This window comes from Culex quinquefasciatus, chromosome 3 (genome assembly GCF_015732765.1).
Source record: "Culex quinquefasciatus strain JHB chromosome 3, VPISU_Cqui_1.0_pri_paternal, whole genome shotgun sequence".
Lineage (NCBI taxonomy): Eukaryota > Metazoa > Arthropoda > Insecta > Diptera > Culicidae > Culex > Culex quinquefasciatus.
This window is the reverse complement of record NC_051863.1, coordinates 188,387,615-188,406,707: the sequence shown is the minus strand read 5'-3', so window position 1 is coordinate 188,406,707 and position 19,093 is coordinate 188,387,615. Positions and strand designations below refer to the sequence as shown.

At 30.5% G+C, this 19,093-nt stretch overlaps 1 protein-coding gene across 7 annotated transcripts in view; it reads left to right on the top strand.

Annotated features, from left to right (window-relative positions):
* LOC6052660 (mucin-5AC) overlaps positions 1-19,093 on the top strand; it is a 211,263-nt gene that overhangs the window by 170,123 nt on the left and 22,047 nt on the right. For all 7 annotated transcript variants that reach the window (XM_038259096.1, XM_038259097.1, XM_038259098.1 and 4 more), the window contains 3 exons: positions 13,798-13,947; positions 16,361-16,471; positions 17,190-17,284. In XM_038259096.1, coding sequence (XP_038115024.1) covers positions 13,798-13,947; positions 16,361-16,471; positions 17,190-17,284 — 356 coding nt within the window. The remainder of the gene's footprint in view (positions 1-13,797; positions 13,948-16,360; positions 16,472-17,189; positions 17,285-19,093) is intronic.

Here is a 19,093-nt window from a genome sequence, read left to right as displayed (position 1 = left end):
AATGACCAAAATGACTAAAATTACCAAAATCACCAAAATGACCAAAATGACCAAAATTAACAAAATAAACCAAAATCACCAAAATCATAAAAATTACCAAAATCACCAAAATTACCAAAATTACCAAAATGATCAAAAACCATCACAATCACCACATTGACCAAAATGACCAAAATGACCAAAATGACTAAAATTACCAAAATCACCAAAATGACCAAAATTACTAAAATTAGCAAAATTACCAAAATTACCAAAATTACCAAAATTATCAAAATTACCAAAATTACCAAAATTACCAAAATTACCAAAATGACTTAAATTACCAAAATGACCAAAATGACCATAATGACCAAAACTACCAAAATTACTAAAATTACTAAAGTTACCAAAATTACCAAAATTACCAAAATTACCAAAATTACCAAAATTACCAAAATTACCTAAATTACCAAAATTACCAAAATTACCAAAATTACCAAAATTACCAAAATTACCAAAATTACCAAAATTACCAAAATTACCAAATTACCAAAATTACCAAAATTACCAAAATTACCAAAATTACCAAAATTACCAAAATTACCAAAATTACCAAAATTACCAAAATTACCAAAATTACCAAAATTACCAAAATTACCAAAATTACCAAAATTACCAAAATTACCAAAATTACCAAAATTACCAAAATGATCAAAATTACCAAAATTACCAAAATTACCAAAATTACCAAAATGACTAAAATTACCAAAATGACCAAAATGACCAAAATGACTAAAATGACCAAAATGATCAAAATGATCAAAATGACCAAAATGACCAAAATGACCAAAATGACCAAAATGACCAAAATGACCAAAATGACCAAAAAGACCAAAATGACCAAAATGCTCCAAATGACCAAAATGACCAAAATCACCAAAATTACCAAAATCACCAAAATCACCTAAATGACCAAAATTACAAAAAATACCGAAATGGCTAAAATTACCAATATGATCAAAATTATCAAAATGATCAAAATGAACAAAACGACCAAAATGATCAAAATGATCAAAATGATCAAAATGATCAAAATGATCAAAATGATCAAAATGATCAAAATGATCAAAATGATCAAAATGATCAAAATGATCAAAATGATCAAAATGATCAAAATGATCAAAATGATCAAAATTACCAAAATTACCAAAATTACCAAAATGACTAAAATAACCAAAATGACCAAAATGACCAAAATGACTAAAATGACCAAAATGATCAAAATGACCAAAATGACCAAAAAGACCAAAATGGCTAAAATTACCAATATGATCAAAATGATCAAAATGATCAAAATGACCAAAATGACCAAAATGCTCCAAATGACCAAAATGACCAAAATCACCAAAATTACCAAAATCACCAAAATCACCAAAATCACCAAAATGACCAAAATTACAAAAATTACCGAAATGGCTAAAATTACCAATATGATCAAAATTATCAAAATGATCAAAATGACCAAAACGACCAAAATGATCAAAATGATCAAAATGATCAAAAGGATCAAAATGATCAAAATGATCAAAATGATCAAAATGATAATGATCAAAATGATCAAAATGACCAAAATGACCAAAATGACCAAAATGACCAAAATGACCAAAAGACCAAAATGACTAAAATTACCAAAATGACCAAAATGACTAAAATGACCAAAATGATCAAAATGCTCCAAATGACCAAAATGACCGAAATCACCAAAATTACCAAAATCACCAAAATCACCAAAATCACCAAAATGACCAAAATTACAAAAATTACCGAAATTGCTAAAATTACCAATATGATCAAAATTATCGAAATGATCAAAATGACCAAAACGACCAAAATGATCAAAATGATCAAAATGATCAAAATGATCAAAATGATCAAAATGGTCAAAATGCCCAAAATGACCAAAATGATCAAAAACCATCACAATCACCACATTGACCAAAATGACCGTAATGACCGAAATGACCAAAATGACCAAAATTAGCAAAATTACCAAAATTACCAAAATGACTAAAATGACCAAAATGACCAAAATGACCAAAATGACCAAAATGACCAAAATGACCAAAATTACCAAAATTACCAAAATTACCAAAATTACCAAAATTACCAAAATTACCAAAATTACTAAAATTACCAAAATTACCAAAATTACCAAAATTACCAGAATTACCAAAATTACCAAAATTACCAAAATTACCAAAATTACCAGATTTAACAAAATTACCAAAATTACCAAAATTACCAAAATTACCAAAATTACCAAAATGACTGAAATGACCAAAATGACCAAAATGACAAAAATGACCAAAATGACCAAAATGACCAAAATTACCAAAATTACCAAAATTACTAAAATTACCAAAATTACCAAAATTACCAAAATTACCAGAATTACCAAAATTACCAAAATTACTAAAATTACCAAAATTACCAAAATTACCAAAATTACCAGAATTACCAAAATTACCAAAATTACCAAAATTACCAAAATTACCAGATTTAACAAAATTACCAAAATTACCAAAATTACCAAAATTACCAAAATTACCAAAATGACTGAAATGACCAAAATGACCAAAATGACAAAAATGACCAAAATGACCAAAATGACCAAAATGACCAAAATTACCAAAATTACCAAAATTACTAAAATTACCTAAGTTACCAAAATTACCAAAATTACCAAAATTACCAAAATTACCAAAATTACCAAAATTACCAAAATTACCAAAATTACCAAAATTACCAAAATTACCAAAATAACCAAAATTACCAAAATTACCAGAATTACCAAAATTACCAAAATTACCAAAATTACCAAAATTACCAGAATTACCAAAATTACCAAAATTACCAAAATTACCAAAATGACTAAAATTACCAAAATGACCAAAATGACCAAAATGACCAAAATGACTAAAATTACCAAAATGACCAAAATGACCAAAATTACCAAAATGACCAAAATGACTAAAATTACCAAAATCACCAAAATGACCAAAATGACCAAAATTAACAAAATAAACCAAAATCACCAAAATCATAAAAATTACCAAAATCACCAAAATTACCAAAATTACCAAAATGATCAAAAACCATCACAATCACCACATTGACCAAAATGACCAAAATGACCAAAATGACTAAAATTACCAAAATCACCAAAATGACCAAAATTACTAAAATTAGCAAAATTACCAAAATTACCAAAATTACCAAAATTATCAAAATTACCAAAATTACCAAAATTACCAAAATTACCAAAATGACTTAAATTACCAAAATGACCAAAATGACCATAATGACCAAAACTACCAAAATTACTAAAATTACTAAAGTTACCAAAATTACCAAAATTACCAAAATTACCAAAATAACCAAAATTACCAAAATTACCTAAATTACCAAAATTACCAAAATTACCAAAATTACCAAAATTACCAAAATTACCAAAATTACCAAAATTACCAAAATTACCAAAATTACCAAAATTACCAAAATTACCAAAATTACCAAAATTACCAAAATTACCAAAATTACCAAAATTACCAAAATTACCAAAATTACCAAAATTACCAAAATGACTAAAATTACCAAAATGACCAAAATGACCAAAATGACCAAAATGACCAAAATGACCAAAATGACCAAAAAGACCAAAATGACTAAAATTACCAAAATGACCAAAATGACTAAAATGACCAAAATGATCAAAATGCTCCAAATGACCAAAATGACCGAAATCACCAAAATTACCAAAATCACCAAAATCACCAAAATCACCAAAATGACCAAAATTACAAAAATTACCGAAATTGCTAAAATTACCAATATGATCAAAATTATCGAAATGATCAAAATGACCAAAACGACCAAAATGATCAAAATGATCAAAATGATCAAAATGATCAAAATGATCAAAATGGTCAAAATGCCCAAAATGACCAAAATGATCAAAAACCATCACAATCACCACATTGACCAAAATGACCGTAATGACCGAAATGACCAAAATGACCAAAATTAGCAAAATTACCAAAATTACCAAAATGACTAAAATGACCAAAATGACCAAAATGACCAAAATGACCAAAATGACCAAAATGACCAAAATTACCAAAATTACCAAAATTACCAAAATTACCAAAATTACCAAAATTACCAAAATTACTAAAATTACCAAAATTACCAAAATTACCAAAATTACCAGAATTACCAAAATTACCAAAATTACCAAAATTACCAAAATTACCAGATTTAACAAAATTACCAAAATTACCAAAATTACCAAAATTACCAAAATTACCAAAATGACTGAAATGACCAAAATGACCAAAATGACAAAAATGACCAAAATGACCAAAATGACCAAAATGACCAAAATTACCAAAATTACCAAAATTACTAAAATTACCTAAGTTACCAAAATTACCAAAATTACCAAAATTACCAAAATTACCAAAATTACCAAAATTACCAAAATTACCAAAATTACCAAAATTACCAAAATTACCAAAATAACCAAAATTACCAAAATTACCAGAATTACCAAAATTACCAAAATTACCAAAATTACCAAAATTACCAGAATTACCAAAATTACCAAAATTACCAAAATTACCAAAATGACTAAAATTACCAAAATGACCAAAATGACCAAAATGACCAAAATGACTAAAATTACCAAAATGACCAAAATGACCAAAATTACCAAAATGACCAAAATGACTAAAATTACCAAAATCACCAAAATGACCAAAATGACCAAAATTAACAAAATAAACCAAAATCACCAAAATCATAAAAATTACCAAAATCACCAAAATTACCAAAATTACCAAAATGATCAAAAACCATCACAATCACCACATTGACCAAAATGACCAAAATGACCAAAATGACTAAAATTACCAAAATCACCAAAATGACCAAAATTACTAAAATTAGCAAAATTACCAAAATTACCAAAATTACCAAAATTATCAAAATTACCAAAATTACCAAAATTACCAAAATTACCAAAATGACTTAAATTACCAAAATGACCAAAATGACCATAATGACCAAAACTACCAAAATTACTAAAATTACTAAAGTTACCAAAATTACCAAAATTACCAAAATTACCAAAATAACCAAAATTACCAAAATTACCTAAATTACCAAAATTACCAAAATTACCAAAATTACCAAAATTACCAAAATTACCAAAATTACCAAAATTACCAAAATTACCAAAATTACCAAAATTACCAAAATTACCAAAATTACCAAAATTACCAAAATTACCAAAATTACCAAAATTACCAAAATTACCAAAATTACCAAAATTACCAAAATTACCAAAATTACCAAAATTACCAAAATTACCAAAATTACCAAAATTACCAAAATTACCAAAATTACCAAAATGATCAAAATTACCAAAATTACCAAAATTACCAAAATTACCAAAATGACTAAAATTACCAAAATGACCAAAATGACCAAAATGACTAAAATGACCAAAATGATCAAAATGATCAAAATGACCAAAATGACCAAAATGACCAAAATGACCAAAATGACCAAAATGACCAAAAAGACCAAAATGACCAAAATGCTCCAAATGACCAAAATGACCAAAATCACCAAAATTACCAAAATCACCAAAATCACCTAAATGACCAAAATTACAAAAAAATACCGAAATGGCTAAAATTACCAATATGATCAAAATTATCAAAATGATCAAAATGAACAAAACGACCAAAATGATCAAAATGATCAAAATGATCAAAATGATCAAAATGATCAAAATGATCAAAATGATCAAAATGATCAAAATGATCAAAATGATCAAAATGATCAAAATGATCAAAATGATCAAAATGATCAAAATGATCAAAATTACCAAAATTACCAAAATTACCAAAATGACTAAAATAACCAAAATGACCAAAATGACCAAAATGACTAAAATGACCAAAATGATCAAAATGACCAAAATGACCAAAAAGACCAAAATGGCTAAAATTACCAATATGATCAAAATGATCAAAATGATCAAAATGACCAAAATGACCAAAATGCTCCAAATGACCAAAATGACCAAAATCACCAAAATTACCAAAATCACCAAAATCACCAAAATCACCAAAATGACCAAAATTACAAAAATTACCGAAATGGCTAAAATTACCAATATGATCAAAATTATCAAAATGATCAAAATGACCAAAACGACCAAAATGATCAAAATGATCAAAATGATCAAAAGGATCAAAATGATCAAAATGATCAAAATGATCAAAATGATAATGATCAAAATGATCAAAATGACCAAAATGACCAAAATGACCAAAATGACCAAAATGACCAAAAAGACCAAAATGACTAAAATTACCAAAATGACCAAAATGACTAAAATGACCAAAATGATCAAAATGCTCCAAATGACCAAAATGACCGAAATCACCAAAATTACCAAAATCACCAAAATCACCAAAATCACCAAAATGACCAAAATTACAAAAATTACCGAAATTGCTAAAATTACCAATATGATCAAAATTATCGAAATGATCAAAATGACCAAAACGACCAAAATGATCAAAATGATCAAAATGATCAAAATGATCAAAATGATCAAAATGGTCAAAATGCCCAAAATGACCAAAATGATCAAAAACCATCACAATCACCACATTGACCAAAATGACCGTAATGACCGAAATGACCAAAATGACCAAAATTAGCAAAATTACCAAAATTACCAAAATGACTAAAATGACCAAAATGACCAAAATGACCAAAATGACCAAAATGACCAAAATGACCAAAATTACCAAAATTACCAAAATTACCAAAATTACCAAAATTACCAAAATTACCAAAATTACTAAAATTACCAAAATTACCAAAATTACCAAAATTACCAGAATTACCAAAATTACCAAAATTACCAAAATTACCAAAATTACCAGATTTAACAAAATTACCAAAATTACCAAAATTACCAAAATTACCAAAATGACTAAAATTACCAAAATGACCAAAATGACCAAAATGACCAAAATGACCAAAATGACCAAAATGACCAAAATGACCAAAATTACCAAAATTACCAAAATTACCAAAATTACCAAAATTACCAAAATTACCAAAATTACTAAAATTACCAAAATTACCAAAATTACCAAAATTACCAAAATTACCAAAATTACCAGAATTACCAAAATTACCAAAATTACCAAAATTACCAAAATTACCAGATTTAACAAAATTACCAAAATTACCAAAATTACCAAAATTACCAAAATGACTAAAATTACCAAAATGACTAAAATTACCAAAATGACCAAAATGACTAAAATTACCAAAATGACCAAAATAACCAAAATTACCAAAATGACCAAAATGACTAAAATTACCAAAATCACCAAAATGACCAAAATGATCAAAATGACCAAAATTAACCAAAATCACCAAAATCATAAAAATTACCAAAATCACCAAAATGACCAAAATGACCAAAATGATCAAAAACCATCACAATCACCACATTGACCAAAATGACCGTAATGACCGAAATGACCAAAATGACCAAAATTACCAAAATTACCAAAATGACCAAAATGACCAAAATTACCAAAATTACCAAAATTACCAAAATTACCAAAATTACCAAAATTACCAAAATGACTAAAATGACCAAAATGACCAAAATGACCAAAATGACCAAAATGACCAAAATGACCAAAATGACCAAAATGACCAAAATTACCAAAATTACTAAAATTACTAATGTTACTAAAATTACCAAAATTACCAAAATTACCAAAATTACCAAAATTACCGAAATTACCAAAATTACCAAAATTACCAAAATAACCAAAATTACCAAAATTACCAAAATTACCAAAATTACCAAAATTACCAAAATTACCAAAATTACCAGAATTACCGAAATTACCAAAATTACCAAAATAACCAAAATTACCAGAATTACCAAAATTACCAAAATTACCAAAATTACCAAAATGACTAAAATTACCAAAATGACCAAAATGACCAAAATGACTAAAATTACCAAAATGACCAAAATGACCAAAATTACCAAAATGACCAAAATGACTAAAATTACCAAAATCACCAAAATGACCAAAATGACCAAAATTAACAAAATAAACCAAAATCACCAAAATCATAAAAATTACCAAAATCACCAAAAGTACCAAAATGACCAAAATGATCAAAAACCATCACAATCACCACATTGACCAAAATGACCAAAATGACCAAAATGACTAAAATTACCAAAATCACCAAAATGACCAAAATTATCAAAATTAGCAAAATAACCAAAATTACCAAAATTACCAAAATTATCAAAATTACCAAAATTACCAAAATTACCAAAATTACCAAATTTACCAAAATGACTTAAATTACCAAAATGACCAAAATGACCATAATGACCAAAACTACCAAAATTACTAAAATTACTAAAGTTACCAAAATTACCAAAATTACCAAAATTACCAAAATTACCAAAATTACCAAAATTACCAAAATTACCAAAATTACCAAAATTACCAAAATTACCAAAATTACCAAAATTACCAAAATTACCAAAATTACCAAAATTACCAAAATTACCAAAATTACCAAAATTACCAAAATTACCAAAATTTCCAAAATTACCAAATTACCAAAATTACCAAAATTACCAAAATGATCAAAATTACCAAAATTACCAAAATTACCAAAATGACTAAAATTACAAAAATGACCAAAATGACCAAAATGACTAAAATGACCAAAATGATCAAAATGATCAAAATGACCAAAATGACCAAAATGACCAATATGACCAAAATGACCAAAAAGACCAAAATGACCAAAATGCTCCAAATGACCAAAATGACCAAAATCACCAAAATTACCAAAATCACCAAAATCACCTAAATGACCAAAATTACAAAAAATACCGAAATGGCTAAAATTACCAATATGATCAAAATTATCAAAATGATCAAAATGAACAAAACGACCAAAATGATCAAAATGATCAAAATGATCAAAATGATCAAAATGATCAAAATGATCAAAATGATCAAAATGATCAAAATGATCAAAATGATCAAAATGATCAAAATGATCAAAATGATCAAAATGATCAAAATGATCAAAATTACCAAAATTACCAAAATTACCAAAATGACTAAAATAACCAAAATGACCAAAATGACCAAAATGACTAAAATGACCAAAATGATCAAAATGACCAAAATGACCAAAAAGACCAAAATGGCTTAAATTACCAATATGATCAAAATGATCAAAATGATCAAAATGACCAAAATGACCAAAATGCTCCAAATGACCAAAATGACCAAAATCACCAAAATTACCAAAATCACCAAAATCACCAAAATCACCAAAATGACCAAAATTACAAAAATTACCGAAATGGCTAAAATTACCAATATGATCAAAATTATCAAAATGATCAAAATGACCAAAACGACCAAAATGATCAAAATGATCAAAATGATCAAAATGATCAAAATGATCAAAATGATCAAAATGATCAAAATGATAATGATCAAAATGATCAAAATGACCAAAATGACCAAAATGACCAAAATGACCAAAATGACCAAAATGACCAAAATGCTCCAAATGACCAAAATGACCAAAATCACCAAAATTACCAAAATCACCAAAATCACCTAAATGACCAAAATTACAAAAAATACCGAAATGGCTAAAATTACCAATATGATCAAAATTATCAAAATGATCAAAATGAACAAAACGACCAAAATGATCAAAATGATCAAAATGATCAAAATGATCAAAATGATCAAAATGATCAAAATGATCAAAATGATCAAAATGATCAAAATGATCAAAATGATCAAAATGATCAAAATTACCAAAATTACCAAAATTACCAAAATGACTAAAATAACCAAAATGACCAAAATGACTAAAATGACCAAAATGATCAAAATGACCAAAATGACCAAAAAGACCAAAATGGCTAAAATTACCAATATGATCAAAATGATCAAAATGATCAAAATGACCAAAATGACCAAAATGCTCCAAATGACCAAAATGACCAAAATCACCAAAATTACCAAAATCACCAAAATCACCAAAATCACCAAAATGACCAAAATTACAAAAATTACCGAAATGGCTAAAATTACCAATATGATCAAAATTATCAAAATGATTAAAATGATCAAAATGATCAAAATGATCAAAATGATCAAAATGATAATGATCAAAATGATCAAAATGACCAAAATGACCAAAATGACCAAAAAGACCAAAATGACTAAAATTACCAAAATGACCAAAATGACTAAAATGACCAAAATGATCAAAATGCTCCAAATGACCAAAATGACCGAAATCACCAAAATTACCAAAATCACCAAAATCACCAAAATCACCAAAATGACCAAAATTAAAAAAATTACCGAAATTGCTAAAATTACCAATATGATCAAAATTATCGAAATGATCAAAATGACCAAAACGACCAAAATGATCAAAATGATCAAAATGATCAAAATGATCAAAATGATCAAAATGATCAAAATGATCAAAATGATCAAAATGATCAAAATGATCAAAATGATCAAAATGATCAAAATGATCAAAATGATCAAAATGATCAAAATGATCAAAATGATCAAAATGATCAAAATGATCAAAATGATCAAAATGATCAAAATGATCAAAATGATCAAAATGATCAAAACGATCAAAATGATCAAAATGATCAAAATGATCAAAATGATCAAAATGATCAAAATGATCAAAATGATCAAAATGATCAAAATGATCAAAATGATCAAAATGATCAAAATGATCAAAATGATCAAAATGATCAAAATGATCAAAATGATCAAAATGATCAAAATGACCAAAACGACCAAAATGATCAAAATGACCAAAGCGACCAAAATGACCAAAATGATCAAAATCACCAAAATGACTAAAATGACCAAAATTACCAAAATGACCAAAATGACTGAAATTACCAAAATGTCCAAAATGATCAAAATGACCAAAACGACCAAAATGACCAAAATGACCAAAATTATCAAAATGATCAAAATGACCAAAATGACCAAAATGACCAAAATGACCAAAATGACCAAAATGACTAAAATTACCAAAATGACCAAAATGACCAAAATGATAAAAATAACCAAAATGGCCCAAATGATCCAAATAACCAAAATGACCGAAATGGTCAAAATGCCCAAAATGACCAAAATGATCAAAATGACCAAAACGACCAAAATGAACAAAACGACCAAAATGACAAAAATGACCAAAATGACCAAAATGACCAAAATGACCAAAATGACCAAAATGATCAAAATGACCAAAATGACCAAAATGACCAAAATGATCAAATTGACCAAAATGACCAAAATGATCAAAATGACCGAAATTACCAAAATGACAAAAATGATCGAAATGACCAAAATGACCAAAATGACGAAAATGACCAAAATGACCAAAATGACCAAAATGACCAACATGACCAAAATTACCAAAATGACCAAAATGACCAAATTGACCAAATTGACCAAAATGACCAAAATGATCAAAATTACCGAAATTACCAAAATGACCAAAATGACCATATGACCAAAATGACCAAAATGACCAAAATGATCAAAATGATCAAATTGACCAAAATGATCAAAATGATCAAAATGACCAAAATGACCAAAATGACCAAAATGATCAAAATGACCAAAATGACCAAAATGACCAAAATGACCAAAATGACCAAAAAGACCAAAATGACCAAAATGCTCCAAATGACCAAAATGACCAAAATCACCAAAATTACCAAAATCACCAAAATCACCTAAATGACCAAAATTACAAAAAATACCGAAATGGCTAAAATTACCAATATGATCAAAATTATCAAAATGATCAAAATGAACAAAACGACCAAAATGATCAAAATGATCAAAATGATCAAAATGATCAAAATGATCAAAATGATCAAAATGATCAAAATGATCAAAATGATCAAAATGATCAAAATGATCAAAATTACCAAAATTACCAAAATTACCAAAATGACTAAAATAACCAAAATGACCAAAATGACCAAAATGACTAAAATTACCAAAATGACCAAAATGACCAAATTGACCAAAATGACCAAAATGACCAAAATGACCAAAATGACCAAAATGACAAAATTGACCAAAATTACCAAAATGACAAAAATGACCAAAATGACAAAATTGACCAAAATTACCAAAATTACCAAAATGACCAAAATGACCAAAATGACCAAAATTACCGAAATTACCAAAATGACCAAAATGATCGAAATGACCAAAATGACACAAAATGACCAAAATCACCAAAATCACCAAAATGACCAAAATGACCAAAATGACCAAAATGATCAAAATGACCAAAATGACCAAAATGATCAAAATGATCAAAATGGCCCAAATGATCCAAATAACCAAAATGACCGAAATGGTCAAAATGCCCAAAATGACCAAAATGATCAAAATGACCAAAACGACCAAAATGAACAAAACGACCAAAATGACCAAAATGACCAAAATGACCAAAATCACCAAAATGACCAAAATCACCAAAATGATCAAAATGACCAAAATGACCAAAATGACCAAATTGACCAAAATGACCAAAATGATCAAAATGACCGAAATTACCAAAATGACAAAAATGATCGAAATGACCAAAATGACCAAAATGACCAAAATGACCAAAATGACCAAAATGACCAAATTGACCAAATTGACCAAAATGACCAAAATGATCAAAATTACCGAAATTACCAAAATGACCAAAATGACCAAAATGACCGAAATTACCAAAATGACCAAAATATCGAAATGACTAAAATGACACAAAACGACCAAAATGACCAAAATGACCAAAACGACCAAAATGACCAAAATGACCGAAATGACCAAAATGACCAAAATGATCCAAATAACCAAAATGACCGAAATGGTCAAAATGCCCAAAATGACCAAAATGGCCAAAATGACCAAAATGATCAAAATGACCAAAACGACCAAAATGAACAAAACGACCAAAATGACCAAAATGATCAAAATGACCCAAATGACCAAAATGACCAAAATGGCCAATAAATTACAAATAAAAGAAAGTGCTCACCATAAAGGGTTGAAATCACGTCCAGATTTTCTTCATCTGTAACGCTACCCTGATGGTAGCTTCCGTTCCTTCCCTAGTGATGGCGTGTTTCGCCAACATTCATTAGCAAATTATACACCCCATGCACGTGATGCACGATACACTGCAATCGACACCTGCTGCCGTCCGTGACCAGCGTGGACCGGAACGTGGACTATTGCAGGTTTCTTGAAGGTGAAAATTTGATAAATGATAGCTGTTTGACCTAGTTCTCAACTTCAGAGGTTAGGTTTGATGGATTACGGTTGCAATTGCAACCGATTGGAACGTCCCGTGATCGATGAAAACTGCTTTGCTGGCAGCACTGCTTTTGACAGCCGAGGGGTTTATGGTTTTGTTCAGGCAAAACATTTCTAAAACAGGGTTTGCATCTTAAGGCGGTATTAGACTATGACAAACAAACATACAAACTTTTTCTTTTTGACAGTTTTGAAGATAACTATTACAGCAAATTAGTTTTTTTTGTTTTGTTTTGATAAATACTAAAGCTTGATTCAAAACCCCTGATCTTCCTTCCAGGGTGGCATCGATGCCCAACACCGGCGTCGAGGAGGAGTACTACAGACTGAGGCACTTTAGCATCACCGGCAAGGGGGTGGTCAACCGGGGCGATTCGCTCAAGAGCCGCCGCAGCAAGTCCAACAACAGTGTTGCCAGCTCGAACTCGAGGTAAGTTTTTTTTAACGACGACCTTGATGAAACTCTTAGAGATAATACACGTGTTTGAGAGTTTTGCAGGGGGAAAAGTTGTTCAAAGTTATAATACCTCAAGACAAACAACACTTCGTTTGTTTTATGACCAAGTTGGAAGGAAAGAAATCATGAGGTGAGATTTTCCAGCAATTAAAAAGTTAACTTGAGGTTTTGATATCTGGAATGCTTCAAGTTGGAAGGATTCGTTGTAATTTTTTTAACTGTATTGTACTGTTTTTTTTAACGAAATCAGTTTAATACAAAAATAATCAAATCATCTTGAAACTGATACACTCAACTGCTCTTCAACCTAAAGAGGAAGGTCGTTGCTTTCTATAACGACCTCTAAAACGACGACAGGCAAATTGGACTGTCATTCTCGCGACGACTCGCGCTATAATGGCCCTGGCTTTAAGTGGAAAATAAGACTTATAATTCCATCAGCACTAGGGCCAGAAACAACGACCAAAGATCTTCGTTTTTTTCTTGCTTCCATTATACACACTTCGCTTTTCGTGGAAAGAAGGAAAAGTAAGGGAAAATAATGGATAATAAAGGCAGATTTGTTCTCAGCTGCTTTGGGGATAAAATTCCGGCTGTATTATTAGAGATTCTGCGAGTTCTTTGCGCAAAGTTTTCTTTCTACTCATTTTTTTTCGGTGCTTCTTTTAACAACAAACAAAAGATGTGGATTTTCATTGGGAAACCCCCCGTTGGAAGAAAGTTTTTTCACTGGTGATTGTGTGATGGTTTAGGCCCTTTTGTTTTGCTTAGTCAGCAATTTCCATGATGACAATACACATTTCAAGGGGATGACTAAATATGGAAATTAAGTTAAACTGGAACAAACAGAATGGTGATTAAGTCACAGTTTTGGGATATACTAGGTCCTCCAAGAACTTCCGGCTGAAATAATTTGTGTTATTTTTGTTTTGAATGTTTAATGGCCTATCTACAATCACTTAGCTTAGAATAGTTAAGTAAAGTAAAACTTAGAAAATGTACACAACTTACGGCCGTCATCCACAATCAACTTAGAAAATTTGCTGGGCTGATATAACGTCATGATTCGAAATCCGGACACTTAGTACCATATTATTTTTGTTATAGCTGGCAAAAAATCATGTAATAAGTTGGAAATGTAGAAATATCATCTGGATTTAGTATAAACAGACAATTTTAAGATAATGCATGCAAAATATGTCTTTTCTAACAATTTTTCATCAGAATTTGAAAATTAAAATGACTTGTTGTGCTTCGAATCACTGTTAAAAGCTGATTCGAAATCCGGACACTTTTGCTTCGAATTTCGGACACTCAATTTTGCTTATGAATCGCACAAATTTAGACTGAAATGTTAGTGAATGGCATTCTTTAGGTCTCAAATAAGCTGTTAACATCAAAACAAGCGATAGTTATGTAAAAAATGCTAGAATTTAAGAAAATCAAAAACATAAATTTCTGCTTTGCCTCCCCGGTGCTTCGGACGCCTACGAAATATTTCCGTTGAAATGTTTCGCATTTTTGGTATACTTATAATTTTATTTAATTTAATTGTTTTGGCACTAACTACAGCGTTTAAACAAACTTTAAATGAAAGTTGATGTTAGAATTCATCAAATAACACAGTTTTGACATTCATAATGCGAACTTACATCCAAATAATTGATAAAACAAGTTGAAGTGTCCGGGTTTCGAAGCGTCCGGGAATTCGAATCATGACGTTACGTTGCTATGCAGTTGTTTGTTTACCTTTGATATGGAAACGTCAACTTACCGTAGATTTTGAAATTTTCCAAACCATACGTCAAGTTTCTAATTTTATTCCTATTCATTGTAGAAGATCAGATTTATTTCCATTGATTCAAACTCCTAAACTAAGTGAAATTTTCTAAGTTAAGTGATTGTAGATAGGCCATAATCTGTTTTAAACTGAAATACTGAAATATGTTTTACCAATTTAATGCATTTTTCTGCGAATAAAAATTTTAATTAAAATTGTTTCGATGGGAAAATGACACTAACACCAATAACTGTTGGCCGAGCAACAATAACCAATTTTGACACATTTTTTTTTCTCGCCTGGAAAATGTACCCATCAGATCCATTTTCAGCCCTTTCAATTGCATCGCCCTGGTCGAAAAAAAAAATCCTATGTGGCAGTAGGCGTGTGAAAACGTGATAAACCCCGTCCATTACAGCCATGTTTTCTCACGATACACACAAACAATGACAAGCACACACACACATGTCAGTGCGCCCAGTTTGAATCGAATTTAATTAAGAGAATTTCAACACAAATTGAGTTTGTCCAAACGCGGAAATTTGCTTGGAAAGTAAATTTTAGTAATAGTTCAATCATGTTTTGTTTTTTTTTTTCTTTTTTCAGCACCGAACACCTGACGGCGGTTGGGGCCGGTTCCGCGCGGACATCGGCCACCTGCAGCCTGGCATCGAGCCGGGAGAGCAGCACCTCCAACCCGGCCGCCGGCCCGTACAAGTGAGTAGATAGAGAGGGTGAAAACGTGTATTGGATTTGGAATGGCAGTGTAGAGATTGAACGGTGGAGGTGTAATTTTGCTCTGATCTGTCGACGGAATCCAATAAAAATAGTTTGAGAGCTTTCCGGAGGGTAATAGATTTCAATAAATTATCCGGGTTTCGGCGGTAATTGCTTCAATATCCTGAACTGGATTGTTATCACCTTGGTGCTAATGCTTAATTTAAATTGAACTAGCTTATCATAGACAAACAGTCATAAATTGCTAGTTGAAGCATTGCATCAATAATGATCGAAAAATCACCACACCATGTTTGCGTACGTTTGACAGCTGCACGGAACTGTTTGCACAATGCAATTAATTTCAGTATTCACAACTAGATGGCTCTAGTGAAACATTATTTACAGATTTTTGTTTAAAGGATTCACGTCTTTTTGTCTGTGCCTCAGCTGTACGTCAAGTTTACTGAATGACAAGTTTCAAAGGGCTTTTCAAAACTATTTGGATTATTATTTATTTCTGAAATGTATTAAAAAAATTTAAGCAATACATAATGCGTTATTGTCGTTTTCCAACATTCAAAATATTAAAAAACAGCTCAATTTCGTTCTCATTTCTTCTTTCTCTTCCTGCAAACGATGACCGTCTAAAAACGAAAAAACCTCTCTTTGGAACGAACGAACGAACCACTTCCGGCTTACCCCCCTACCTTGCCAGAGTGCTAATGCTGGGAGGTGCCGCCGTCGGAAAGAGCTCATTAGTGTCGCAATTTATGACGTCCGAGTACCTGCATGCATACGACACTAGCATAGGTAAGTTATTGGTTCGATTTTTGTGTTCGTTGTTGTATCATTGTTGTGCTTCACGAGGAAATTATCTTTTCTAAAAATACTTGTTGGTCATAATTCAAATGGGTTGATTTATCAGTGCAATATTTTATGGGGATTCTGGCAACACTGGCAAAGCTTTTGCAACTAGGAAAGCTCTCCACCGTATAAATCTATTTTGAGCAATTTAATGGAGACGCATGGTTTTTCACGCTGGATTTCAGGGGCACAGAAAATTCTGCACATTTGAAGTCTTTTAAAACGTAAATTAAGCAGACTTTTCAAACAAGTCCTCTTCCCACAACGAAACTCAATCAACCCATTGTCCGTTCTGGTGAAGCACACTTTCATAAAATGTCCTGCAAACACAAACCTCACCCTGCACACACAATTTCGTTCTCCAGTTATTGTGCAGTTGACAGGCAATCAGTCCATTCAGAGCAACAGGGGCAAACATTTTAACATGCACCGATGGAGTTTTCATCAGTCATCACCCACCACCACGTTGTTTTGTTTGGGTTTGCTTCCGCAGGTGGGCAGGTTATGCCAAAGGGTCAAGCAGGCTGTGAACCGATCAGGGGTTATCGAGATTGACGTTTTCAAATGGTTGCATTTAAAGCACGGTCCGAAAAAAAGAAAAATTGACATTTCTAAAGTCACAGTTTGACGTTAGTTCAGAAACCAAACAAAAACTCCAACATTTGCACACATTCACGGCTGATTGAGTCACGTGGTGCCGTTCAACGCCCCCAAAAACAATAAAGGGCACATTTGATTATTCATGCAAATTGGTAGTGGGTCTCGGCCGAAGAGACAGATGGTCTGGTCTGGTCGTTCAGCTGGGGTTACCCAGACGGACTGAAACGATCAGCTGAAATAATCATGATTCGATTTTGCCCTTGGATTTTTACAGCTGGAACTATTTTGCACATTCCAAGGTAATCTGTCTGGGAATTCGGAAAATAGTCCTAGCTGTCAAAATGCTCACGCGCCCTTTTCAAATGGTGCTCCAGTTCTGAAACTTTGCGACGCCTGCCTTGTTTGAGTGGGTGGAACGTTTTCATCAACATTCGGCAAAATTGCAGGTTTGCATAACAGATCAATGACGCAGTTTGTTATACACTTTTTGTTGGAGTGGTGCGGGGTAAAACGCGTAGAAATCATCATTTTATTTTATTTTTTTACATGTTGTATTTACATGGAAAAAAACTTATTTCTACCCCTCATCGCCCAATTTCGTGGCAATGCAGTAGCCATTTGTTCTGGAATCCGATACCTCCCCAAAAAAGGTGACCATAAAACACCAAACAAACTATCAAGGTGTGAAGTGGATGGTTGTAAATACGGAATGTGATGATGGTGCAGCATTTTCTGTAACATTGTTTTTTTTTGTGATGCAGAATTTGTCACAGCATCCGAATTTCGATGCGTACCAGTTATAGCTCACAAAAAGTAAGCATTTTATGGTTTTTCTTTTTCTATGCAGTTAGAGTTGAATATTTTGTGAATTGCTTGACAATCGTCAAACACCCCTTCACCACTCAAAAGGTCAACGCTGTTTATGGATGGCCTCTTAGCACTGTTTCGGAAAAAGTACACTTATGTTTATCAACATTGTTTTAATTTTCTGCTTTACAACTATGTAAAAAATTGCAACACTGTAAAAGATATCAATAACATTAACAATCCTTGTATAATAAATAATGTTTTTAATACACATAAAATCAAAGAAAAAAGATCTGTTGGAGGTTATTTGCAGTACTTTTGTATTCTGCAGTGAGCTTCAGTCAACTT